At 39.7% G+C, this 24,845-nt stretch overlaps 2 protein-coding genes across 10 annotated transcripts in view; both read right to left on the reverse strand.

Annotated features, from left to right (window-relative positions):
• The window catches only part of SH3KBP1 (SH3 domain containing kinase binding protein 1), a 209,163-nt gene extending 191,923 nt beyond the window's left edge, over positions 1 to 17,240 (reverse strand). For 2 of the 6 annotated variants that reach the window (XM_085559354.1, XM_085559278.1), the window contains exon 1: positions 16,700 to 17,181. Coding sequence is in view for 2 of the 6 variants with exons in the window: in XM_085559278.1 (XP_085415404.1) it covers positions 16,700 to 16,703 (4 nt within the window). In the remaining 4 variants the exon portion in view is untranslated. Of the gene's footprint in view, positions 1 to 16,515; positions 16,555 to 16,699 lie in introns of those variants that run through there. The other 4 variants (XM_085559285.1, XM_085559304.1, XM_085559330.1 and 1 more) reach the window with 4 other exon arrangements.
• A 936-nt stretch (positions 17,241 to 18,176) lies between these two features.
• Positions 18,177 to 24,845, reverse strand: part of BCLAF3 (BCLAF1 and THRAP3 family member 3) — a 34,916-nt gene continuing 28,247 nt past the window's right edge. For all 4 annotated transcript variants that reach the window (XM_021552940.4, XM_085559388.1, XM_021552939.4 and 1 more), the window contains one exon: positions 18,177 to 23,132. In XM_021552940.4, the coding sequence (XP_021408615.3) occupies positions 23,103 to 23,132 (30 nt within the window). In that variant the 3' untranslated portion in view covers positions 18,177 to 23,102. The remainder of the gene's footprint in view (positions 23,133 to 24,845) is intronic.

Raw genomic sequence — 24,845 nt, forward strand, 5'->3', positions numbered from 1 at the left:
CACTGTTTAGTTTGTTTCCTTGCCACATTTTTAATTACAATCTCTTAAACTGACCTAGTCAGAATTTCTTTAATAATGCACCAATACTTGAAGACAGAAATGTCTACTGTTTATTCTGTTTTCAGTTATTGTGCAGTGCCTTTCCAAGCAAGAAATGATAAAGAAAAGAAACAGAGATTTGCTACTGTGCAACAAAAACTATGATATTAAATCAGTTTCTTGTGAGACATCTGAAGTGTGTAGGCACAATGGAAATGTTATTAACCTCTTTGGCACTATTCCACCCAAGTAACAGCATCCATATGGCAGCACCACCTTCTGCAGCAGTCTGGTTTCACACCCAAATGTACACATTAAAGTGAGTAAATACAGTTAGACATGGCAGTCAAGGAGTTAAGAGCTTAAGTTTTATGTTTTTGATTTTCTAAGTCACTCAGCTTCATGTGAAGGATAAATATGCTTTTTTCATTGGCTTACCCAAAAAAACCAGAACAGAAACCAGACAGACTACCTGCAAATATTCTGCATTCAAGCTTTCAGTTAAAGCTCAAATTACATTCCCTCAGAAAAGAGTGCATCACACTTTTGCATGAAGATAACATCTTATAACAGGTTAAAAATCTGACCATGGAATTCCATCTGCCTCAACTTTACAGACAAGGTCTTCTTCAAATGTGCTGTTCTAAGACACGTGGGTACAAACTTGTGAGCCCAGCACACTTTCAGAGCTTATGGGCATACTTAAAAAAAAAAACAACACTTTTTTTTGCTATATGACAGGTTGCAATAAATTCTTAATGAAATATTAGAAACCACCAGGAGAGAAAAAATTAATACCTTTTATTAGACCAAACAGCAGAGCATGACTGACTTACAATCTGAACTTCAAAGAAAGAAAGAAAGAAACAAAGAAAGGAAGGAAAGAAAGAAAGACCCAGGGGAAAAGAAAGTGCACAACAAAAGAAATCCCAACCAAAACCCGAACTACATTACATTCAATAATGCTGGTTTCATAAACTAGACTGGAAGGCCAGAAGGTCTGAAGATCAAATATCACCTACAAGGCCACTGTTTTCTTCACTCTAAGAACACTGAGCAGCTGGTAGGTCAGTCACATGAAGGATGCTGTGGTACAAATAGGATTGAGAGAAGGAAAACAGATTCATATAAAGTCTGATGTGGCTCTTTTACCAGAGAACAAAATAGTCTATAGTTTATAAAGACTCAACTCTCTCAATGTCATTTATAATATGAGATGAAGGACTGAGTCACTGAACAGGCCTCGGAGTCATCATTCTACCAAAATGGAAATGCCTTGTAAAAAAATTGGTTAAATACCAATATACCTCTAACTTCACAGCTTAAATGTAAATTACAACTGTGATTTTTAAGAAAGCTTGAGCTGTTAGTTTTGTAGCATGTCTGTGGCACAAAAAATACTTCAACATTTTGTATCTACTTGATTGCAAGCAAGATCTATTATTTCCTTGAAAAACTAATTCCAAACTTGGCTCAATTTTTAACATTTTTCTTTTGCAACACTATCAGGAGCAATGCTCCCTGCTAAAAGTATTTGCAAGGATTTCACTTCATTAAAAATAAAAGCTGTAGGGGAAGGAAAAATCAGTATCAGAAGGAAAAGCAGTACTATTTAATCTTCAAGATTTTAAATCCATGCTACATGACAAACAGCAACTCCTCTACCTAGACAACAGCCTTCAGTTTACATTATATTTTCCTATTTCCCCTTTGCAAACAATGATGAGGGGAGCTAAAGGTCATAGTCCCAGAATAGTACCTTCACTGCATCACTCCTCAGAGGGCAGAGCAGCCACAGAAGGGGCCACCAAAATCATATTGCCCAGGGTCCTTTCTTGTTACAGCCACAAATCCTTGGCCAGTCTGCACCCTGGGGACACCACAGGCAGCCACAGAGCGCTCAGGACAGATGGGGAGCGCTTGAGGGGAAGTCTCATCCTCATGGTGTGAATTCACATTCACACACAGGCACAGAAACAGAGGAGCTGCCAGAGGACTCCGGCCAAGACCTAATTCAGAGGACAGTGAACACCTGGCCTGGCACTGTCCTGATGTGACTCTTCTCTGGGCAACAGCAGAGCTGAAGCCACTCCAGCTGACAGAACACCTGAGCTGTCCTCCAAGAAAAGAAGAGAGCTAGTCTTCTGTTTTTCAAAGAGGTGTGCTTGGTTCCAGTTTTTAAAACAAACACACAGTTATTCAAGTGGAAATCACCCAGTAGGACAAGAAATACTTTGTATTCCAGCTAAGCCACTTGGTATGACCACAATCCATCGAAAAAATCTCACATTTACAGTCAGGTAAAGAACAACAGCAAGTCAGTGTGTTTGTATTTTTGTATTTATGGGGCCTTTTCACGTAAAATATACATCTCATAGCAAGTCTGTGGTGAACAACTTCAGGTAGGTATTTCTAAAACATACTATGAATTTAATTTTTTCTTAAACCTATCATAGTAGCTGCCTCTAAGTGAATTTATACTGTCACACCATATCTCTGATACAAACTTTTTATGCAATATACCAAAGCACATCTGAACACCAGAAACCATGCACATGTAACTATGGAGTCAGCAAGGAAAGGTCACTGTGGTAGTTCTAGGTGGCAGAAGTTAGATCTATATTCCCTCTTAATACCACTTTGGATCCAACAATACATGTTAGATATTATTCAGATGAGTCTCTTAACTGTTTAGAAAGACTGAAATTGCATAGATAATCTTTGGCATTCAAGTGGCTGTCAGAGGAAACACGTCTATTCTATGAATTAATTGATCTTTTCCTGCAGGTAAAATGGTCCTTCTGCCTTGGACAACAAACTAGTCAAATCACATTTTTGCTACTGAAAGAGACTAATTTTACTATAATTCATTGGTTCTATCAACCAGAGTGCCTCTCAACTACAGCAAATGTTCCCAGTGTACACAGCATGCACAAACAAACCTACTTTAAATTCACATTGTCAAATTTGCAAACAACGTGCATTGTGTTAACATGTAACTAAAGAAATGTAGAGCTTCTCAGAGGCAAAATTGTCTTGAGAAATGTTCACCTTTGGAAGTGCTCTTCCCATCAGAAACTAATGCACACAAGGACCCATTCAGAAGAAATAGAAGACATTAGCTTCAGAGAAAAACATTTAACATCATCATCTTATCATAAGTTCCTGCCTCCTCCAATATCCATAAAAACAATTCACAGTTCTGAAGAGTGTAAATAATTGTACCCATTGCTGAGAAAAATAGAAAAGGAGAAGAGTACTTAAAGTAAAAAAAGACAAATAAGTCCCATTTGACAAATTATATCTTCATACAAAATTGTTAGTAATGCTTCTTTACTCTTGCAATTTTCTAAAGCTCATTCTCAGGCAACTGAGAGGATATAGGAAGGATATGAGTTACTTCTTCAGAACAAAAAGGGGAGAGATTACAGCTAAATACACCAATAACTATTTATAAAACTACCACTTGGCTAAATTCATGACAACTGCTACCAAAGTAATGTATCACCATATAAAGTAAACAGGATAGAAAAGCTGATGCCATGAAAATAAGTGCTGTATTAAATTACTCAGAAGTATTAGCCCAGTATTCTAGTCCCAAAGTTGTCTTTATAATACTTAGATATGCCGATGGATGTACTGAGATGGAAAGCCAAATTAATAAAAAATTTAAAATACAAAGAATAACCACCTTTTCAGAGATGATGTAGCATCATTTAACCCTCAGGAAGATGAGCAGAGATTGTAGTCAACAAGGGTTCACAGTCTTCATATTATGCAATGCATAGCATTTGTGTAGAAGCTCTGAGCTTCTACACCAGCAACATCCACCTCGTCTCATTAACATCAGATGAGAAGCATGAATGTAATTATGAATGTGATCTCAGAGGAGCTTGGAGAATTTCACTAGATGCCTAAGCTGTTACTATCACCACACGTCTTTGCCAAAAGTAGCAACCCTTTTGCACAGGAGGAGGATGGGGAGAATACAACATACTCCTCTGCATCTTAGCCACATTTGCTGGAAGTGCTCATAAAAATGGTGTTACATTAAGTAACCAGACTGAAAAGTGGTGCACAGATACATCCTGTTGAGGTATTCTTGCTTTTGGAAGTGGCAATTTCTGCAAGAAGAGATTGCTGCCAGCAGTAGCCTGATATAGCCAAAATCCTCAGACTATGCTACAGCCTTTTGCTGTGTGATGCCAGCTGCAGACAAACATGGTGTCTTATAACAATTTCAAAGTTATGTTGTTTTGCCTTAGTTTAATGGAATTCTATCATTTTTAAGACAGCAGCTGCAAAATATTTACCCCAGCAGCAACTTTTCTGATTCCACCTGTCAAATGCTAGGACTACAAACCTGCTGTGTTTTAACTGATGCATTATAAACTGTCACAAAGATGTGTGCTGTACAACAGCAAGAAGCTGGGCTAGATGGAGAGAAGAAATAATCAGCTTTTTTCTTTCTAACCTCTTGCATAAATCCAAGCATTTCAAACTACAGAACTTCACATTCAGAGGAATGTCAGGCCCAGTATGGAATTTCTCAGCAGTTTCATAATTTATAAGTGAAATTAAAGGACACAACTATTGTGCTTTCATATGCAATGGACTATTGGGCATTACAGAAGCTGTATCTTCTATGTGTGTGTACTGGGGCTCACAGCCCCAAGTACAAGAGCTCAGAGGATAGGAAATTTGCATTTCTTCACTATGGTCCAATACAACATTTACATAGAAGCATCAAGGCATCCCCACTAAACCTCTACACCACACTGAAAGAAAAGCCAACAACCACTTAAGGTGTTAAAAACACAAACTTCCTCAATTATGTGAGCACCAATGGAAGGTAGGGTGGGAATATTTGGAGAAAGGACACATGTGGTTAAAAAACACCTTTAAAACCTGTATTGTATAGGTTATATCAATATTATATCAATATAATATTTTCTTGATTAATGAAGCAATCTCATCAAACTGCTGCTCATGACCCTTAGTATCTTCTATTTTAACATTGGGTTCTTTTATTCTCCTTCAAACTGTGGTAAGAACGATAGGATGCTGGTTTAGAATGCTGTAATAGAAATCAGTGCATATATGAATTCCCAAGTTCCAGACAATCTTTGGGCAAATAAACTTCACTATTATATCAGATAACGTATCAGCTTCTGTGCATCAAAAAACTTTCAAATTTCAATTTTAGTTTTCAGGATGCAGTTCTGGACTAATAAGTTTTTTATTGTATCTTTAATGCCTCTGTTTTCTCAGCTCAAATCAGTTTATGCAGGTAATTTTTTTGGATGTCACAATAAATGGAATTCTCAAACTATCACTTTTTTTTTTTCCTTTCATGAACAAAAATCCACATCAGAGGCATTTGCTGCTCTGTTTTTTTAATGGTGCTTTTCAAAATTCTATTTGCCCATCACAAGCCTGGGCAATGAGGCACTTGCATAAACAGTTTTAAGTTTTATTTTCTCTTTGAGAAATTATCTTTATTTTGAACAAGGCAAAATAAAGATAAAGAAAGCAGAAATTACGCTGCAAGTAGAAAACACAGCTCTTTGAACAGATATATCTGGTAGCAGGTTAAATGTCTCAAGAAGTCTCCTCCACCTGAAAAAACACTCATTTCCTTCCAAGGGATCCTCTTTTATGATGAGAACGAACCTCCAAAAGGGAGACACTACACAGAGCTCCTCCTCAGAAGAACAATCCTGAGAGCAAAACCTGATGCAAGCCAAAGAAATACATCTGAAAGCTCATCCCTGGCTTTCATTGTGAGCCAGAACAGCTTGTGACCTGATGACAGCGTTGTTCCAAAAGGGAATCTGAGCCACTCTGTGCTGGTTGAATGGGAATGCTCAGCTGAGCTGCACACAGAGTGAAAGCACAAACAACAGTCAGCATTTAGACAGAAGAACCCATTGCTGCACCGAGGATGAGGGGAAAGGGGGAGAAAGCAGGATGGAGCTTTGTGGAACCCATGGAAACAAACAGAGGCAACAAACCCTATTGTTTTATAATCAATTATTCTTCTGACAGCCTCCTCCTCTCATCCTCCTGCACTGTCTGGAACAGAGCAAAGCGTGTGGCCAAAGAAGTAACAACAAGACATATTCTCCTCAAGACAAGCAGAACTTCCTCAGGTGCTGGCACAGAATCTTTCTGCAGCATCCAGGAGGCAACAGGCAGGTTAAAACATGCAACCAAGAGAACTAGAGGACAGAAATAAGGTGGTCACTGAATGTTTTCTACCTTGAGCATTTCTTCCAAGGCTAAGGAGAAAGCTCTACTTTTCCATCTAAGAAAAAGGTTCCTGGACTCCATCCCCTAAAAGAATCTTCTAATGACCTTCCTTGGTTTTGACTGGTACAAGCTCTTAAGAGTTAAGGAAAACAGAAGTCAAAACTAATTGTAGATTTCAGAGGATCTGGAGAGGCAAAGAGTGCTTCTTTACACTCCATTGCTCTGCCTACAAGGCTGCATTTACATCAGTTCCTTGGTTTTGTTTCAAGAGAGACACTGACAGACTTGAGCAGACAGGAACTGAAATTCTACTTAAAATAGCATCATCCTGCTTTAAAGTTCTCCAAATTAAAAAAAAAAAAAAGGAATTTCCGTATTTGGCTTTGCCAACTTCCATAACCTGTTTTACTCCACATACCAGAGGCACCAGTCTTCCATGAGAAAATATCAAAAACATGTCTGGCAAAACACAATATGCAACACACACCTCAGCATTATTCCAGGGTACCAATTTCAACTCCTAAAAACTTTGCAGAGTAAAGCAGTAGTCTCTAAAAGACAGTCAATCCCTTTCCTTCCTGACATCATATTTATGGGATTCCAGCCAAAGGCTTCTTCTGTCCCTAAATTCAAATAAAATGCATAAAGGATCACCTACAATTGTGCTGTATTCTATGTATTCTACACCAGATTGCCTCCAAAGTTCTGTATATCTTTGCATCTTAACTCAGGGAATTATGAGATTCTTTAAGTGAAACACATAAGAAAGCTTTCTAAAAAGGGAAGCAGCAGTACATTTGAAAGATAGGTCAAAGAAGGAAGGATGAATTTGAAGGAAGTGCATATGAAAAGATGGGGTGACAGAGCCTCAGGCATGTGAACAGACAAAAAAAACCAACCAACCAACCAACCAAACAAACAAACAAACAAAAAAATCAAGGCTGAAGAGCATCTTTCCTGAAAAACAACTGAGAAACTGTAATGTAGACTTATTTTAAAAAAGAAAAAAAGAAAAAAGCCAAAGCCACCCCAACAATAAAAACCACCACAACACAAAGCAACCCAAAATAGCAAAAAAACAGCACAACTCACAAAGGGAAAGAAGCATACATGTACTTCTGTAAGTGATGAGAAGAGGTGCAACTGCTTTCTGACAGAATGAGGTGAAGGAATGAGAAACACAGAGGAGCAAACAGGAATGTTTTCTCCACAACTGTGAACAAACTATCAAATACACTGCAGAGGAATACATATTAATAGATGTCTCATGACTCCAAAACCTGTGCAGACACTTTTGAATTGTCAGAAGATAGTTCATCATGAACTTAACAGTATCTTATCTTAATCTTCCACAAACCACAGTCAGATAATTGAGATCTCAGCTAATCAAAAGCACTATTTATAGGTGCTTCATACACAGAAATTGTAGCCTTTAAAATAAGTAGCATGGTTAATGAAAATCAAAGTGAGCAATTCTGAAGGGCAGTATGAGCTGACAGAACAAAGACCATTCAAACTGACCTCAGTGGTCAAAGGAAAACTGACAAGTGTATTTCTACTTTTTTCAAATGAAGCTAAATAAAGGTATTTGATTAATGAAATGATCAGCAGATACAAGGGGCTTTTGTATCAAGTTTCAAGGAAAATAAAGATCCTTCACAATTTAAAAAAGATTACTGGATGGAGGAGGAAATAGCAACTGTCCAGGAAGATGAACATTAAAAACCATCAAAACCAAAGATGACAGCAACAGCAGCAGGAAGATTTCTCTCCCAGTGGAAAGGTTGTTTCTAGCAACAGAAAGAGCTGATCTTACTTGTACAAATTAGTTGGCTGTTCAAGGATAAATCTCTTTTCATCACACATTTAGTCAAGTAAGGAAGAAGTCAAAGAAGGATTTTGCTTATTAAGCAAACCTCCCATCAATAAAATAGCAGTTAACTAGCCTGGATTAACTGTACAGACAAATCCCTTGATTAACCACATGTTACCTCTATGATGTTGGAGCAGTTCTACGCAGATAGATAAATTTAACCCACTGTGATCTACCAGACCTACAGAGAAAGAAGCAACAAAGAAAGAAGCAACTGAGGAGCTGGTCAAATCTATAAGCTAACTAGTTAAAAGCCAACAAAATCCACAAAATACTCAGTTTTTTGTCACCTGGAAAATTAACTTTGTTGTTCAAGTTACTAACAAATATAGCTACAAAGAACACATTTCCAACACTAAGGATACAGAAATTAACAATTAATCGAGAAAGTAATCTCATACCAGACTGAGATTAACAACTGAACTAGTTACATGATCAACTGGGTTCAGCAAATGGCTTAGAACCTTAAAATGAGATGAAACTTCAATGTTACCATTTTCATTAAACAAATGCAAAAAAAGTACAGAAGTGTATCAAATCTACTAGTTGAAGAGGTTTAAATGTTTCACTTCAGTATCAGTATTAAGTCTGAACCAAATCTAGATTTCAAGATTGCATAGTGATTAGCCTTTTCTTTCCCACATGCAATCTAAAAATACACATATAAGAAAAGCTTGTAAGCTTTCAAGCTGGTGTTCTCCACAACTGTTGGGACCCTGGTGTTTCTCTGAACAAAAATTTAAATCAAATAATAAGGTGTAGCGCATGCCATCAAAAATATCTTTAATACCATGAGGATTTATAAATTTGTAGACACTTTTTTTACTCTCCTGGAACTAATTTAATTTTTCATTTTATTAAAAAGTGAAATTACAAGCATTTCTTACTACCAGGACTGCCTTCACATGGAGCAAATTTGTCTTCCCTGCTAGCAGGACCTGCCTGGGAGCATCTCTGCTCACTCTCAGCTGTTCAGGAATTCCCACTGCCACAAACTGCTGGATTGTGCATCTAAGGGAAGGCTCTCAAGCTCAGGCTTTACTGGACCTCATTTCTCCATCCCTTCCTTTCACCCAGCCATGTAGTCTGATGGGAACAAAGTCAGGTTCCTTTAGGGTTAGAATTTTTTTTTTTTTTTTGTAGTTGTCTGAGGTATTTTGGCTGCCTTGCATAAGCTTTTGAGGGTTTCTTTAATGTGATCATTTAAGCAGAAAAGTTGGATAGTTGTATTCAATGAAAATGAACTATAATACTGGGCTATTTCATGGGAAATTAAGGTGCCTTGTCTAGAGTGAAATGTTTTGATATGCTATTTTTCCATAAAGCTGTTGATGACAATAAAGAAATGTTCATAAGAAATGAATAACAAAAAAAAGTACTGTAGTAGTCAATCTTTATCAACATTCAAATACTGTTTATAAATAAGCATCACCTCTCTTCCAAAGCAAGCCATTAATCCCTACATTTGTAAACACAAGGCCAAAGCTAAAACATTTTTTATAAGTGGCCCAAATTTAACAGCAAAGAAGTGTTTTAAACCTTACCATAACAAAAACTCTAAATAAAGGCATCTTTTTCTAGGCACTGTTTGGAATCTGGTGTGCCCTTTGACAGTAGGAAATAAAGGAGCACTAACAGCTCAATAAAAGCTCAGTGAGACCTTACAGAAAAAACAGCAGGAACGAGAAAAACACTGAAAAATTAAGCTGAGATCTTGCCGCTTGCCAGTTTTATATCTGTCACAAGGACAGAAAATTTTCAATGCTACACAAGCCTATCAGGAAGAAAGAATCTACTCTGCCAAGTTACCAGAGTATGAAAAATGCTTTTTTTGCCAGTAGTGAGGATGAATCAGCAACCATAGATAGAGAACATACTTAACTTTAACCTGACATGAAAGTTCTCAAAGAATGGCTTTACAATAGGCTCAAAAACAAAAAGTTCTGTATGTGCACACTTATATTCTGATACTGCTGCTACCTTTAATGAAAGCCTTTATAAGTCCAGCTCATGGGAAAGACAGGGCTACACAGAAAGAGAGCCAGGCTGACACAAGTAGTCCATACAGAACCAGTAGTTGCACTGACCTCCAAGAACTTCTTCCCACAAAACCAAACTAAAACAAGCAAGAAGACACCCTGCAGTGACTTTTGTGTGTGTTTGAAACCTTGTTATCAATAAAAAGCACAAATATGTTGTTTTTCAAGGTAACAAGCAAGTTCCTGGAAATTAAAAGTAGAGGACACAACATGTTATGAGTATTCCTATGTTGCAGGAATTATTTTTTTGTCTTAGATGAGTCAGGTTTTTTTTAAAAGTAAGTCACAAATTCATTAATACAAATTACCTGTGGGACATAAACCACTTAATTTTTAAATATAATCAGTATGACCACTGAAAGCTAATTAAATATTGATAGATCATTTTGAAGCTTTGGGTTGGAAGGGACCTTTAAAGACCTAGATCTAGTCTAATTGGGCCTTTGACTTGCAACACATTCAATGAATCTATATTGACATTTTCAAAAAAGCATTAGTTCCCCAGGGAGCTGTGCACCAATACTGACTTTGATCTTCGAATAAATGAATAGACTTACACTGGTTTTGGTGTGAGCAGGTTTCAATTGTCAGAAGTGATTTAGCTGCACAGTATGAAAGACAGAGAATGAGGTAAAGAGGAACTTTTTCCTTCTGTACAATACTTCTAATGAAATTCAAAGGCAAAGTTCAAAAGACACGTCTTTATACTGACACTACAGATCAATCAGAAGTTAGGGTTTTTTTTCTTGCATAAATACTCAGCTTTCTATAATACATTATCTTTGTTGCTAAAGAGATTTTTTTCAGCACAGACATAATTTCTGATCCACAAATCCACGCAATTCTTCATACTAAATCAGAAGCACAAATTCTCAGCAACACTCCCACTGTAATACAAACTGCTGTAAGACTGGGAACAAAGACATCCTTTCCCCTTTCACTGCTTGTCCTCCAGAATGCTCCATTCTCTAAGGCAAAGTTATGTCAGGAACAAAGCATAGCCAAGACCTTGCAAGAGTTGCTTTCTACTGATTCTTCTCAGTTATCAATAATAAAAAGGAGGGGAAAGACAACTTCATTTGATAATACAATCCATGACTACTGAACTGCAGTATTGGCATATTCTCTCACACACAGGGACTTCAAGCTTTTATTGTGTTTCCTCTCAGTGTGAAGCAGACTGTCAGCAATTACTTTTACATTAGCTGAATTACTGAATCTTGATACTCACCTCCTCTATCATTCCCCTCCCCCTAATATATTCTTTCATCATTCCTCAGTGTACAGAATGTAGATATGGCCTGCAGCTACTTCCTGCTTTTGCATCAAGGGAAAACATCCACTCCCTGATCCAGGATTTTAAAAACCACACAGATAGGAACCATACAAAATCCATAATCTTTTTTTTATAAGCTAGCTCTTATACCAGCAGGATCAGAGCAAAACAACAGATACCATCTCTGCAGCTGTTTTCACTCCTTTGATCTCGTCAGGGCTAACCTGCTTGCAGCACGTCAGTCAGTGACCTCTAACACATCAGACCTGAAATTTCAGCTGCTGATTTCATGTTTCCAAGCTCTCCTTTTTCTCCTCCTAACACATGCAACCCTTCCCCTATAAGCAGGGAAGGAGTCAATGCATTATCTACAAGGCCAACACTGATCTTCTATAAAAATTCTGATATACCAGCAGTATTCTTAAAGCACCCTCTAACATCCAGTGAGTAATAATTACAAAATAAGCAATCTTAATAACATCAGGGATATATTGTATATATTACATTAGTAGCAGTTTAAACAGAAATATGTATGCACTCAGCATTCATATCAAAACAAAACTGCTTCTCAATAAAGTGTTTTATTATATTACATTGTTATTATTACATGCTCATTATATTACCTCCTTAAATCCAGGCAGGAAAAAAACCCTTTTCTAGCAGCTCTATTGTAATTTTCTACATATGAGTCTTTGATTAGCACAAAAACAAGCAAGAATTCTGCTCTTTTAAGAAACCATCTATTTTAGTATTATGTTCTTTATCACACTTCCTGAGCTAAAAGCAACAGTTAATACAAAAAAACAATTCTAATAGAGAGTGTGAGGAATGAAGAGCTACTGCAAAGGAGCAAGCAGAAGAGATGCTATAATCGTAAATTATTTTCATAATATTTTACATATACACACATATTTACATATTTTATATTTCTTGATTTCCAACCCCTATCTTGATCCATATAGAAGGCAGCTCTGATAACTTTTTATGACAGGAATGTCATAATCTCTTGATTTCTAAGAAAAGAAAACTTCACACCAGCTATTTTTAAACAAAACTTAATACAGGTTACCAAAATTTTATTACAGTTCATGAAAACTCCAGAACTCGGATCATAAGCCATTCACAGGCTGTATAATGCCACCAAACCACTAGACATCTGATCCTAAACAGCTCCAATGTAGCTGCCTTCTTGTGACAAAGAAATCTACTAATGACCACAAAAGAATTGCAATCAGTAACACCCCTCATGAGGAGACTAAAGACTTTTTACAACTTGGAAGGATTTTTACACAATTTTTTTCCTACAAAGCCACTTTACAGTTGCTTAAAACCTTATTTTTAAAAAGAAATCCAAGTGAAAAAAGCCATGATAATAATCTTTCTTATTACTTTTCCTTATTCAGCTGGAACTGTTCAACTGCCTTCAAGAATGACTAGAATGGCAAATACTATTTCTATTTTTGAAATATTACAGCTATTTTACTGAAAAGTTCCAATATCTCCACCATTTTGGAAAGGCAACCACAAGCACACCTACCATCTTCTGTGTGCAACTTCTGCTAAGCTCAGGCCTCAAAAATTCATTATTTTAGATGGGAGAGTAGGGAGCTGCACTCCCCAGGGCTCCTGCTGCAGTGAGCACACTCCAGGTGTCACCATGGGGCCAAGCAGAAGTTTAGATGTGGCACAGCTCTGGTGCTGGAGGTCAGCCTGGCCCCACATGCAGGAAATGTGCTCAGAGCACTCCCTCTGTTGATGCTGCAATGAGAAAGAGGAAGGCAGAGGAAGCAGCATCTCTGAAATATGTAAAGAGAAACAGAGAAGGGGGGGAAGCTGAGGGCACGGGATAGAGGAGAATTTGGAAAAAGAAAAACAAATTAAGAAAAGTAAAAACAGAAAAAAGGATTGCAACTAGCACAGAATATTCACACTCTCACATAGACTGAATTCTTTTGATTGCATTACTTCTTGGTGTAATATTCCTTTGGTGTGTACAAGCTAGCTGCTGTATTCCACAGCCAAGCACCTTTCTCAACCAATTATGTAAAACCACACAGACAACAGCTGTCTGCCAGTGGAAGTAATCTAACTGGTTCAAAGGGCACAAGAGTCTCTCTGCATCCAAACTCCCAACTATGGTGGCAGCACAGGTGATCAATGTGATTTCACATAAACAAAAGCAGCACTTCCTCTCTTCCCCTTTCCAAACAGCAGAGCTTTAAGAATATCTTGAAATACATTTAGATGAAAAAAAATTGATGAAGATGGTGTTTAAGCATTGTGATGAAGGTTTCAGCTGCATATTTTCATTGCAACATTATTATACAGGACCCACACCTCATTTAATGCACTAAACTGGCTGAGCAAAGACTCCACAGCAGAAGAAAGGATTTTCCTTCATTTACTGCAGAATTTGGGAGGTGTGTCTCGACTGACAGAAGGAGCTGCACAGCTGCTTTGTGATGATGGCAGCTAAACACTGCTTTCTAGAATCACACTTCTACTCTTGCATTTTCTAAATTTGATAAGCAGTACACTTCAAACCAAGTTTCCCCACATCTACTTTGTTTTCTGCACCTTCAACTTCAGGAAGACAGTCTGATATGTGGACATCCATGCTCTAGCAGTTGAGACTGAGTTCCCTGACCATACTCGAGTCTAAGTAGTTTCAAAATAAAAACAGAACAAAACAAACCCAAAAGCAACAACAAACAAACAACGCTCTCCCACACACAAATCTCCACAAAACACCACATCTTAATTTCTCAAACATTTAAGGAGGGGGACCAAGCTTGTTTCACTGCATTCATGATTACCTTCAAGATCTTTGCCTTATCCCCCCACCTTTTATGTTGTAGAGAACTAACACCATTATTTCACTCAACTCTCCTGAGAAGTCCATTGCAAGTGCAAACTAATTAATTTTCATGTACTCTGCCTATAAGGTCATAGAAGAGCTCATAAAACATCAATTACACAAAGTATTTCTTGTAAGGTTTGGGGTGTGTGCTGTAAAGAAGCACTGAATCTCAGTATAAAGGTATGTGTAACATACACCCAATATATGCACAGGGTTGGGCTTAAAACATTCTGCAGAGCCACTGAGAAAATATAAATGGTTAATATAAGAAGGCTTACAACTAATCTAAAAAATAATTTAGGAATCCTGAGAGTATAGTACACAAAGAATTCACCTATTCTCTTCTGCATCTGAGATACCTTACAAAAATGCAAACTATGTTAAAAATGTGTTTAATAAAACTGCTTTCATTTGATGTCTCCTAGAAAGATTTTACTTTCATACTATGCATATCTTCACCTCCTTGCACAATTTTTCTATTTGTTTGCAAACTATGAGAATCACTTACCATTTAAAGATATGAACAACAATTAAATCATATCTACCTTCCCTCCACTCCCATTTTGCAAAGCAAAGTATGACTGAATCATGATGATTTGGGAAAGCCATCATCCAAATGAGCTTTAAAGAAGCCAGATGTGTAGGATCACTGCCCAGGAGAGGGATGGGTGGGAAAAAAGAAAAAAGATGGCCTTTACTACCAAGTTACTGTATTAAAAACCTTCCTAGAACTCTATCAATGCAAATTACTTTGTTGGTTCTTTATTTCTTTACTTAATCTTTTGAACCACAAAGGCTAATAATTGGACTATGGAGTAAACTGAAGTCAGAAAAGCCTTATTGTATCACAATACAAAGTTAATAAGAAATAAATACAAAAATTATTTTTAAAAAACTATATACTATGACATGCCCTACTGAGTAGAGATTCTGCTCCATTCAGCAGTTACAAACCCTCTCAATGCAACACTATGTTTAAAATCGTGTCTGTTGTGACAGAAGACAGAAGTTGGGAGCTGTGTCAGTGAGCCGGCAAACCAACCCTACCAGAACTCCTGCGATGCCCCCAATTATCTGTGGCAGCCGGGGATGCCGGCCTGCCGCCAGCAGCGGCGGAGTTCAGCCGGATCAATAGAGCCGAGCGAGCTGCGTAGGGATGAACCCATCTCAGCCCGATCGGGAGAGCTAACTGGAAGTCGATAGCAAAAAGCTTGTGCTTAATCCGGTAACATACAGGTAGAGCAGCTGTGCATCGCTCCCATAGCACCCCGCAAACTAATCTCTCAAAGAACAAAGGGACTATTTATTTCCTACTATATTCCCGACGTCACTGTATTACAACAGGTGAAATTGTGTAAAATGTCCTCCCACATCACGCATTATAGTCAGTTGTTTCGGTGACGCTGCTCTTAGGTTCCCCCACAGTCCGACCGCATTTCCGCCGCCGTGAGCGAAGCGGGCAGCGGGGGGCCTGGGGACATCCAAAAGCCGCTGTTTCGGAGCAAATTCGCTGTCGTCCCCAGACACCGGCCGGTTTGTGCACCAAGGCTGCCCACGGACAGCTGCCGCTTCTTTTGTTCCTGCCTGTCCGTCGTTTTCCGCCGGGCACCGCGCAGGGCAGAGCGAGCCGCGGGCAGCCGCGCTCCAGCGACGCCCCGCGCGCATCGCTCAGCCCGCGCCCGGACCGCCGCTGCCGCCGCCTCGCCCGCGTAATGGGACACACTCATCCCCATCCTCCGCCCTGCCCCCTGCACAGGTAACGGGCGCTGCCCAGCCCGGTGGGGCAGCCAGGCGCAGCCTCTCCCGAAGTCCGCGGGTGACACCTCACGGGCAGCGGCAGCCGAAGCGCGGCCGCCCCCCGCGCCGCCGCTCCCGCGACCCCGCCCGGCGGGGCAGTGAGGGCGGCGAGGGGCAGCGCATCCCTCCCCGCCACCCGCGGGGCGCAACCTGCGCGCCCGGCGCGGAGCTGCCTCTTCTCTCCGCCCGGCCGGCCCGGTGCCACCGCACCCGAGAGCCCGGGGAGGGCCGTGCCCGGCGGGAAGGCGGCGAGGCCGGGCAGCCGATGCACGGGGAGGGTTCGTACCCGTGTCAGCCCCGCTCGGGAGCACCCACAGCGGCAGCCCCGAGCCCACTCCCACCCCACGCACCGCCGTCCCCCGCCGCCGCCAACACCGACCTCTCCGCTTGTCACATGAAAACAATTATTGCCTCGGCCGGGGGAGGGGAGGAGAAGTTAAAAGCCGTGAGGCGAAGGAGCGGAGGCGGGTGGCGGCCACCTCCCTCAGCGGTACGCGCACCCCACCGGCCAAGCAGGGAGCCCCAGCTGGTCCCGGACCGCCACCTCGGGGGCCTGAACTCACCCATTTATGTCGAGCTGGGCTTCGCCTGGCAGCGACAACAGGCTGAAAGTTTGGGGCGGGTGGCCACGGCGAAGGAAGGGGGCGAGGGACCGCCCGAGCCGCCGCCGCGCGGAGCGGAGGCGCTGACAGAGCCGCTCCCTCCTCCGGCGGCCACCGCGCTCAGCACTCGCCGCAGCCGGGCTGCATCCTGCGTCCTGCGCCGCGGCTCCCTCGGCGTGTGTGAGAAAAACGGAATGTACAGAAATCAGGCGAGAGAAGGGGCTCAGCCTTCAGCTCCCGCAGCCACCCGGGTCCCCGCTGCCGCCGGGAAAAGCAGCCCCGGGCGAGAGCGCCTGGAGGAGCCTGTGCGGCCGAGCCGCGGGAGGGGCGGGCGGTGAGCGCGGCGGGGCGGGAGCGGCCGGGGCTGCCGGGCGCGGGCAGCGACCGCCGCGGCTGCCGCTGCTGCTGCCGGGGCGAGCGGCGGCTCCGGCTCCGCGCTGCGGGAAGTGTCGCGAGACTGCGCCAGAGCCGCTGCGCCGCCTCGGGCCGGCGGAGAGGAGGGCGGGGAGGGCGGCAGGAAGCGGAGCCGCGCCGCGGTCCGGCGGCGGCAGGGGCGGCGGGGAGCGGAGCCTCGGCCGGGAGCGGGGTGGCTCCCTCTCTCTCGGGGCACGACTCCTCGGGCACAGGGAGGGGACGGGCGCGTCCTCGCTGGGCGCTGGGGGAGGATGGAGAGCGCTCCCGGGCGGCGGGACAGGCACCCAACCGCGCATTCCTGCCCCGCACCTGCCCCTTCCGCAGCCGTGCCCAGCCCTGCCCTACCCCCGGGATCTGCTTTCAGAGCCACCGGGAAACGCACCGGCAGCGCCGCAGGCGACCGTCGTCTCTGCCTGGCCCGCCTTCCCCGCACACACCGCTACAGGTTTGGGTTTAGGAGCAGGAGACGAAAGAAGGAAGGCAAACAGGGAAGATAAAGAGTCCCTTTGAAGTAGTGTTGATGCTTCACTAAAAAGAGCAGCGTCGTACAGGAGCATGGATCGTTCGTACTGCAGGAAGATGCCAAACCCCTGCAACTGTAACGGTGTGCACACATCAGCAACGTGTCTGGACAGAAAGGCATGGAGGTGGGTGGGGAGGCTTCTGCACAGGCACGTCTTCCCACAGGTAAAGACCCTTGGGGAAAAAAAACCTACAGGAGCAGCAGAGGAGAAATGCAGATTGTAAAAGAAAAAGTAAAAAAAAAAAACCAACCCCCCGCCCCCCCATTAAAGATAAAGTATAGGTAATGTTTTACAGCATGGGCACCTTGACTATTAATGAAAGAGCAGGCAAAACCAGCCTGCGCTTACCTCAGGTAGTTAACTTCTGTATGAAAACAGAAAACTCTCACTTTCCACTCCCTGCACAAAAGGTTTTGAAAAAAGCTTTTGTTTTACCCTGAAAATTACAACAAACATTAATAACTACTGAATCAAATAACTGAATTATTTATAAGTAAAAATTTCATTAAAACATTTATTGTCTGTAGAAACAAAATTTACATTTATTTTATATAAACTATGTTAAACATACATATAAACATACCTACATCTTACTATATACCCTTATGAACGAGGCTTTTAGATATGGAGTAACATTGTCAAAAGCACCGTCATGGACTCAAAGACTACAGACTTAAAATGCATTTGCATTTAACTCCAGCTTCAGTAGTTTAAAAATGTCATTTCTTATCCACACTTACAAATAATTAAAGGCTTCTCTAACAGTGTGTTTCCATGTGCACATACATGTACACATACACACATCAGACAATCCTTGAGAAACTACAGTATAAATAACATCAACAATCTATTCCTTAGAAGTGGACATTAGTTCCCCTCATTCAACTGGGAGTAAAAAAATCCTGCTATTCTTAAAACAAAACAAATTTTTATTCCTTGAAGAACATACTTGAACAACAACTGTTTCCACTGCCTCCTCCCCTCAATACTAAAGACGTGAGAAGCCAGTCACAAAATGAAAGCCATCTACTACATTATTTACAGAAAATGAAATATTAAAAAGACAACATGAGATTCAAACTACTTAGAAAAATTCAGAGCAATGAACAGTGAACAGAAGAAAACGGCACTAAAAGTGGCACACTATTAAACCATGTGTCTAAATACCTACTCAAAATCCCACCAACAAAAAACCACCAGGCATGGAAGGAAGGGGAGGGAAGGTGGTATGACAACAGTTTTCTCTGATCTTGACACTGAAAAATAATGTTCACAAAGCTCAAAACAGAACACACTTAAATGTTCATGGCTATCCTTAAGGTCTGTTAGGGAATCAAGTGTCAGAAGGAGGCTTTCAATGATCTTGAAATGGCTTTTATTCTTTCCTTAGTAAGGAGGCTGAAGAACTTATTCTGCAGCAATGGAATGAAGTCTGTCAAGGGTCAGAGTTACGTGCAGAAACATATTTTCTTCAGATTCATTCTGAAATGATGCAAGGATGCAAGTCTGGATGCAAGTCTGAAGTCTGTCTTTTAGAGGGCTCTCCCATAAAGAACTTTGTAGATTGCTGTTCAGATGCTTAAAGAAAGGCAAGAAGTGGGTTTCAACACAGTATGGGAAAAACCTTCCTTTAGGAAAGCAAGGAAAAGGAAATTAAAGAAATCCCTCTGTTTACAGTCTTGAATACTGAGAAATCAGTCTCTCTTTGTTATGATTTTTTATCACCTTCTTCAAGTGACTCATTTTCCATTTCACAGACATGGCAGAAAATTACTTTCTGATGCATAACAAGCAAGTTTTGAGAACTCTGCCTTTAATGCCACAAAAATGTAATCTTGGGGTTTGGTTCTGTTTTTAAAGCAACTAAGTTCATTTAAGTAAAACTCAGCATTTCAGCCTGGGGCCCTAGGGAAGATGGGAGCAGGTAAACATTATACAGCAGCTTGATCAATTAGATGGACTTACTCCTATTCTCTGCTATTAGTTACCTGAGTTGAGACAGTTATGTTCAGGTCTCAAAACCATCTATAACCATCAGGTAAAATGATTTCAAACATGTAATTATTAGTTAAGGCAGGCTTATCTTGCAATGTGTTGCTTCTTACTGGCCCCAGAATTTTGGTAACCTTGGGAACTCAAGCATCAAAAATTTAAAATAAGTATTCTAATAAATTTGTGCAGAACTTAAATGGATCAGCTATATAATTGCTAACAACATAGCAACTTAGTATTTCAGACACTTAAAAGGAAGACTAGTCATATTAAACCCATTACATTTTGGATAGCAATTAAAAATAAAATTTCACATGTGAATAACTGAAAATAACAGCATTTAACAGCCACTTCAGGCTAAACAAAACAAAGGCAATTCACATTGGTAATTTCAAAGTATAAACCAGAAAGCTAGAAAGCTCTTAAGACAATCACATTTTTAACTCACCCTTCCAATGCTAACAGTGACAGTTTATTAATGAAAGAGCCACTGTTTTCCTACAGAGGCTTACACACCTATTTAAAGTAAACGGTTGTTTTAACAAGAACTGTTATCAGTCCATGCTCTCACTAGAAAGACTGCAATGTACTTAAGTCTTTGTACATGTGTTTTCTATAATGCAGTCACAATACCAAAAGGCACCAGGTTATTCAAGTAAATTTACCTTTCTTCTACTTAACCCTTTTCCTTGTGCCTTCACAACACAAACAGTAACTTCAATATACTGCCCTTAACTAAACATTGTATTCCAGTATAACAGAATTTCCTGTGCTAAAACAATAAACAAGCTCAATTGGGTATGAGTATATACACACAAGTCTCTATAATTCACGAAGATAAATCGATATAGCAATGTCTCACATCATATCATTGAGTAGATGCTTCTAGCACCTAAACCATGAATTTTTATAAGATTAATTATTTCTGTCTGCACTTTTTAGAATATAAGAGGTTTTATCATGGCAGAATCCAAATTTTTCTAAGTAAAATTATTGGTAAAGGATGTGATTTGAGTAAATGGGATCATACAAAAGATAAACCAACTGAAACAGTGACTACATTTCATATTACATTCATCTTAGGACCAAAGGTTGGGGCAGGAACCAAAGATAGCAAACAAGTCAAAAAACCCACAAACTTCTTTGCAATACAGTTGTAGAAATAAACACAACGCTAAACTGTAAAGTACAAAACAAATTAGAGCTATCTAATCATGCATAGATAAAATAAAGCACAAAATCAGGAGTCAGTCACATGCTGAAACCTGGTTAAAGCAGCATTAACTGACTGAAGTCTGACTACTCCAGCATTACTTCCAAACAGTGTTAGCAAAACTACCACATCAGAAGTTTCTTCATGTATCCACTTTTCCCATTTACTCAACAAAGAGTTCTCTTCCAGAATTTAATAAGAACACTGCAGGAAGCCTACAGACACAGTAGTATCCTGTTGAATAAGACAACACAGCCTCAGTAGTTTGTCGTGTATCGTATATGGTTTCATTTCTCACATCTTTTACAGCGCACATTCAGAGCAGTGTGAAGGACTTGTTGGCTTCAGGGTAAACCTGCCCCTCTTGGCAGGGCATGTGCTGCACTCTCCTGCCAGCAGCCTGATCAGAACTGCAGTTACTCCACATTTGCTTTGCGTTGACTCATTTAACCTGTTGTTTCAGTTCCTTATTTTCATCTCCCAGTAAATCTACACAGGATTACTCTGACAGATTAATCACTGACAGCATTAAGTAAAAAACCACTTTCTTATCTTGCAGAAGGTTGCCTGCCTCTATTTGTCCAGGGAGTTCCTTTCCTTCCAATTCCCATTTTGTCTTTGCATGTTAAAGTTACTGAAAAACGAGTTAAACAATTAATGACTGTTACTTAAACTGAAAACCTGTGTTTTAGAAACAAACCATCTGTTATCATTGAATGACCATGCCTTATTCCCTATGAACTGTAAGCAGAACACCCATGAAACTGAAGAGCTCAAGTCACAGTAATTTTAGCTGTTCTGAACCATAATTACATTTTCAAACACTCTCTCTACTGAAGGCATTGTGGAAAAAAACATGACAAAAAAGCATGCAGAAATCACATCCTGGCTTTCCACCCAAAAAACCAAATTTCCTTTTCCGTGAACATACCTCCAACCCAGAATTGGAATTCTGGTCTACCAGCCACAACGGAGACTAGCCTGCATTCTATATGGAAATAGATCTGCCTGCATGTATTGAAGATATTGTGAATTAACTTTTTTATTGAAAAAGAACATTTCTTAAGACTACGTGCTATGCATCTTTAGTTTACTGTCAATAAGAAGTCCAAATAAATCTGCAATACACACACACAGCCGTACCACAGATAATGAATTAAGGCAAAGGCTATAAACAGGAAATAAACACAATACTGTTTATAGCTGCTTATGAAACAGGTGTGGCTATTTGAGTTTTGCACACAGCCTAACAATACTGCAGTATGGTAAACTTCAGAGAATCATTCCAAATAAATTCACCAGCTATCTGCATTTAAAGCAATTTCAATTATGAAAAATTTCTTTGTTAGAAGACATGCTTTCAAAAACTTATTTTTTTTGTTTTTCTTGTAGTTTAATACTTCAGGCTCCAATTTTAGAATTCACAAAATCACCAAATCATTTATGATGAAAAAGATTAGAGAACATGTGGCTTGGTCAAGAATCTCACGCACCAAAATATAATGAGACAGAATCATTTGAATACAGACCAACTAATCATCTAACAAACCCAAGCATGCTTTCAGTGCAGTTATAAGCTACTGCTACAGTACTTTACATAACTGCCTGTTACCATTAATTTTAATCAAATGCTGAAACTTTTCCCAACATTCCAACAATTTACAAATGTATATACACATCAGAAATCCAAGTGTATTATTAATCCAAAGTAATACAAAATACTGTTTTATGGAAATGACTGAACAGAGGTGTAAAATCTATTGCACAACCTAAAAGGTCATTAACTGGAAAATCCTGAGCTAATGTGCTATTACCAAACAATTCAGGCACTTTTTTTTTTTCTTTTTATTATTACATTAGCAATAAACTTTCAACATATAAACCTCTGGGTATAACAACTCAAGTTCCATCTGTAATATCATGCTTAGAGAAAAAGTATTCAATAAATAAGACTCCCTTCAATGACTTCCTTACTTGAGACTGATATGCAAACAGAACTAAAGGTACATAATATGATGTTTCAATTGAATACTGTACTTTAAAAGCAATTATTAAAATTGTAAAAAAGTTCTGCAGCATTCAAAATAAAGTTATTTTTTAATCAAGAAAGTTACAGCGTTAGTTCCTTTATCTTTTTTTAAGTCTTGAGAAAGTTGTCAAAAACTGAACAGATGCTCCCTTTGCTGTGTTATCTGTTTCAGCTTCAGAATCTCAGCTCAGTTCAGGTTTCTGTTGCAATATTTAGATTTCCCTACACAGAGGTAAAAAAAAAAAAAAAATCATTATTGTCAGTTGTAATAGCAGAAAAACCCTCCCAACCTTCTTAAGTTCTGTACGTAAAATGCAAGATTTTTTTCAATTAAGGACTCAAACAGCACAATTACAAAGACTGTACCTTAAAAGACACATACACAGCATTATTATTTCAAATTAAATAAAGTGAAATAAAGATGCCCAGACCTATTCAACAGATCTTGACAAGTTTTATCATTACAATAGTCAAAATGCTACAATTTCAGGAAGAGTTTTGGTTTTTAGGAATTAGCCAACCAGCAAACAGTATGCTGTTAAGAAAATGGTTGTCATACTTATTCTTCAGGATTTATTTTACTTTAACTCAGACACACTCAAATTCATCAGGTGTAAAAAAAAATTCAGAAGTCACTGATGATTCTCTTATTCAAATCATAATACCTAGTAGCCAGAATGTTTTAAGTATGCTTTATAGGTTCCAGACAAGAATCTTAACCAATTACAGAAGAACACTGGAAATTATTAGGAATACCTCACTACAACAAAATTGTAACATTGCTATACACATTTTTAAGGTCATAATTGGGGGGGGGGATATCTTTCTCCTTCTATTTTCCACTAATTCCAATTCAATTTAGCCTTCAAAGGTAATACTTCTCAAAGCCCACGCAAATATAAGAGACATTTGCCCAAATACTTCAGTAATAAGTGATCTCTTTACCTTGTTTCAAGTGCTTGGTTTTCTTTCTGATGGTTGGGGTTGGTTTTGTTTGGGTTTTGTTTTGATTTGTTTTTCACATGTGTGTTTCCTTAAGGGGTTTTGGGGGCTTTTCCTTCTGCCCACTGGGCTGTACACTTGAGGAATTTTGCAAACATCCGTAAGAACTTGTACTTTAATGCGCTTCTGTGCTCCAAGAGCTAAACTCTAATCCAGCTACAGATGCTTATTTATTCATGTGTATTTACTTGGAGCTGGATGGACACACAGTTACAAAACAAAAACTCAGAGCACACAACTGCAAGGGGCTGTGTAGGTCATATAATCCAACTCCCTGCTGTCACAAGCAACTTCATACTACTTTGATCAATTCTAATAAAGGATTTAGTACATTTTAACTACTGATTGTCACAAAAGCTGCAACACTTTATATGGTTCAAAAATTATTCTGCAGTTGAAGATTATTGTTGGCCCATACACTCTGCAAGTCAAAGTTTAAGCTTATCAAACCACTTTACACAAGACATTATATTGTGCAGGAAGTTTTGTTCAGAGCAGCACCCCAGTTAAAGCACATAATTATGGTAACCTAACAAAAAAAGAAGAACACAGATGTATTACAAAATTATTAATATCCTTCTCTTAGATTAAACGGGACAGAATATTTTGTTCTCAAAGGGACAATTTCTGGTCCTGTCAGTAGAACGAGAGATCAGCTGAGCTTGAGGAAAAAATACTGAAACAGAAGCACCCACAGAATCTCAGAGGGCAGTTTTGATTTGCAGTTACACAAAGCAAGTTTCAGCAAGTTTCCATAAAATAAACAGGGAGGAAACAGGAGTGCACAGGCAAGTTTGCCAGTGAAGTACAAAGACCCAATAGCCCCAAAAATCTCATCCAAGTCATTCCATGAAAATTTAAAAATCAAAATGGATCTTATAAATATGCATATTTTACAAATGGCTTTGCAAAAAATAAATTAATCCAACTTAC

Source organism: Lonchura striata, chromosome 1 (genome assembly GCF_050655825.1).
Source record: "Lonchura striata isolate lonStrDom1 chromosome 1, ASM5065582v1, whole genome shotgun sequence".
In the NCBI taxonomy this organism is placed as follows: Eukaryota; Metazoa; Chordata; class Aves; order Passeriformes; family Estrildidae; genus Lonchura; species Lonchura striata.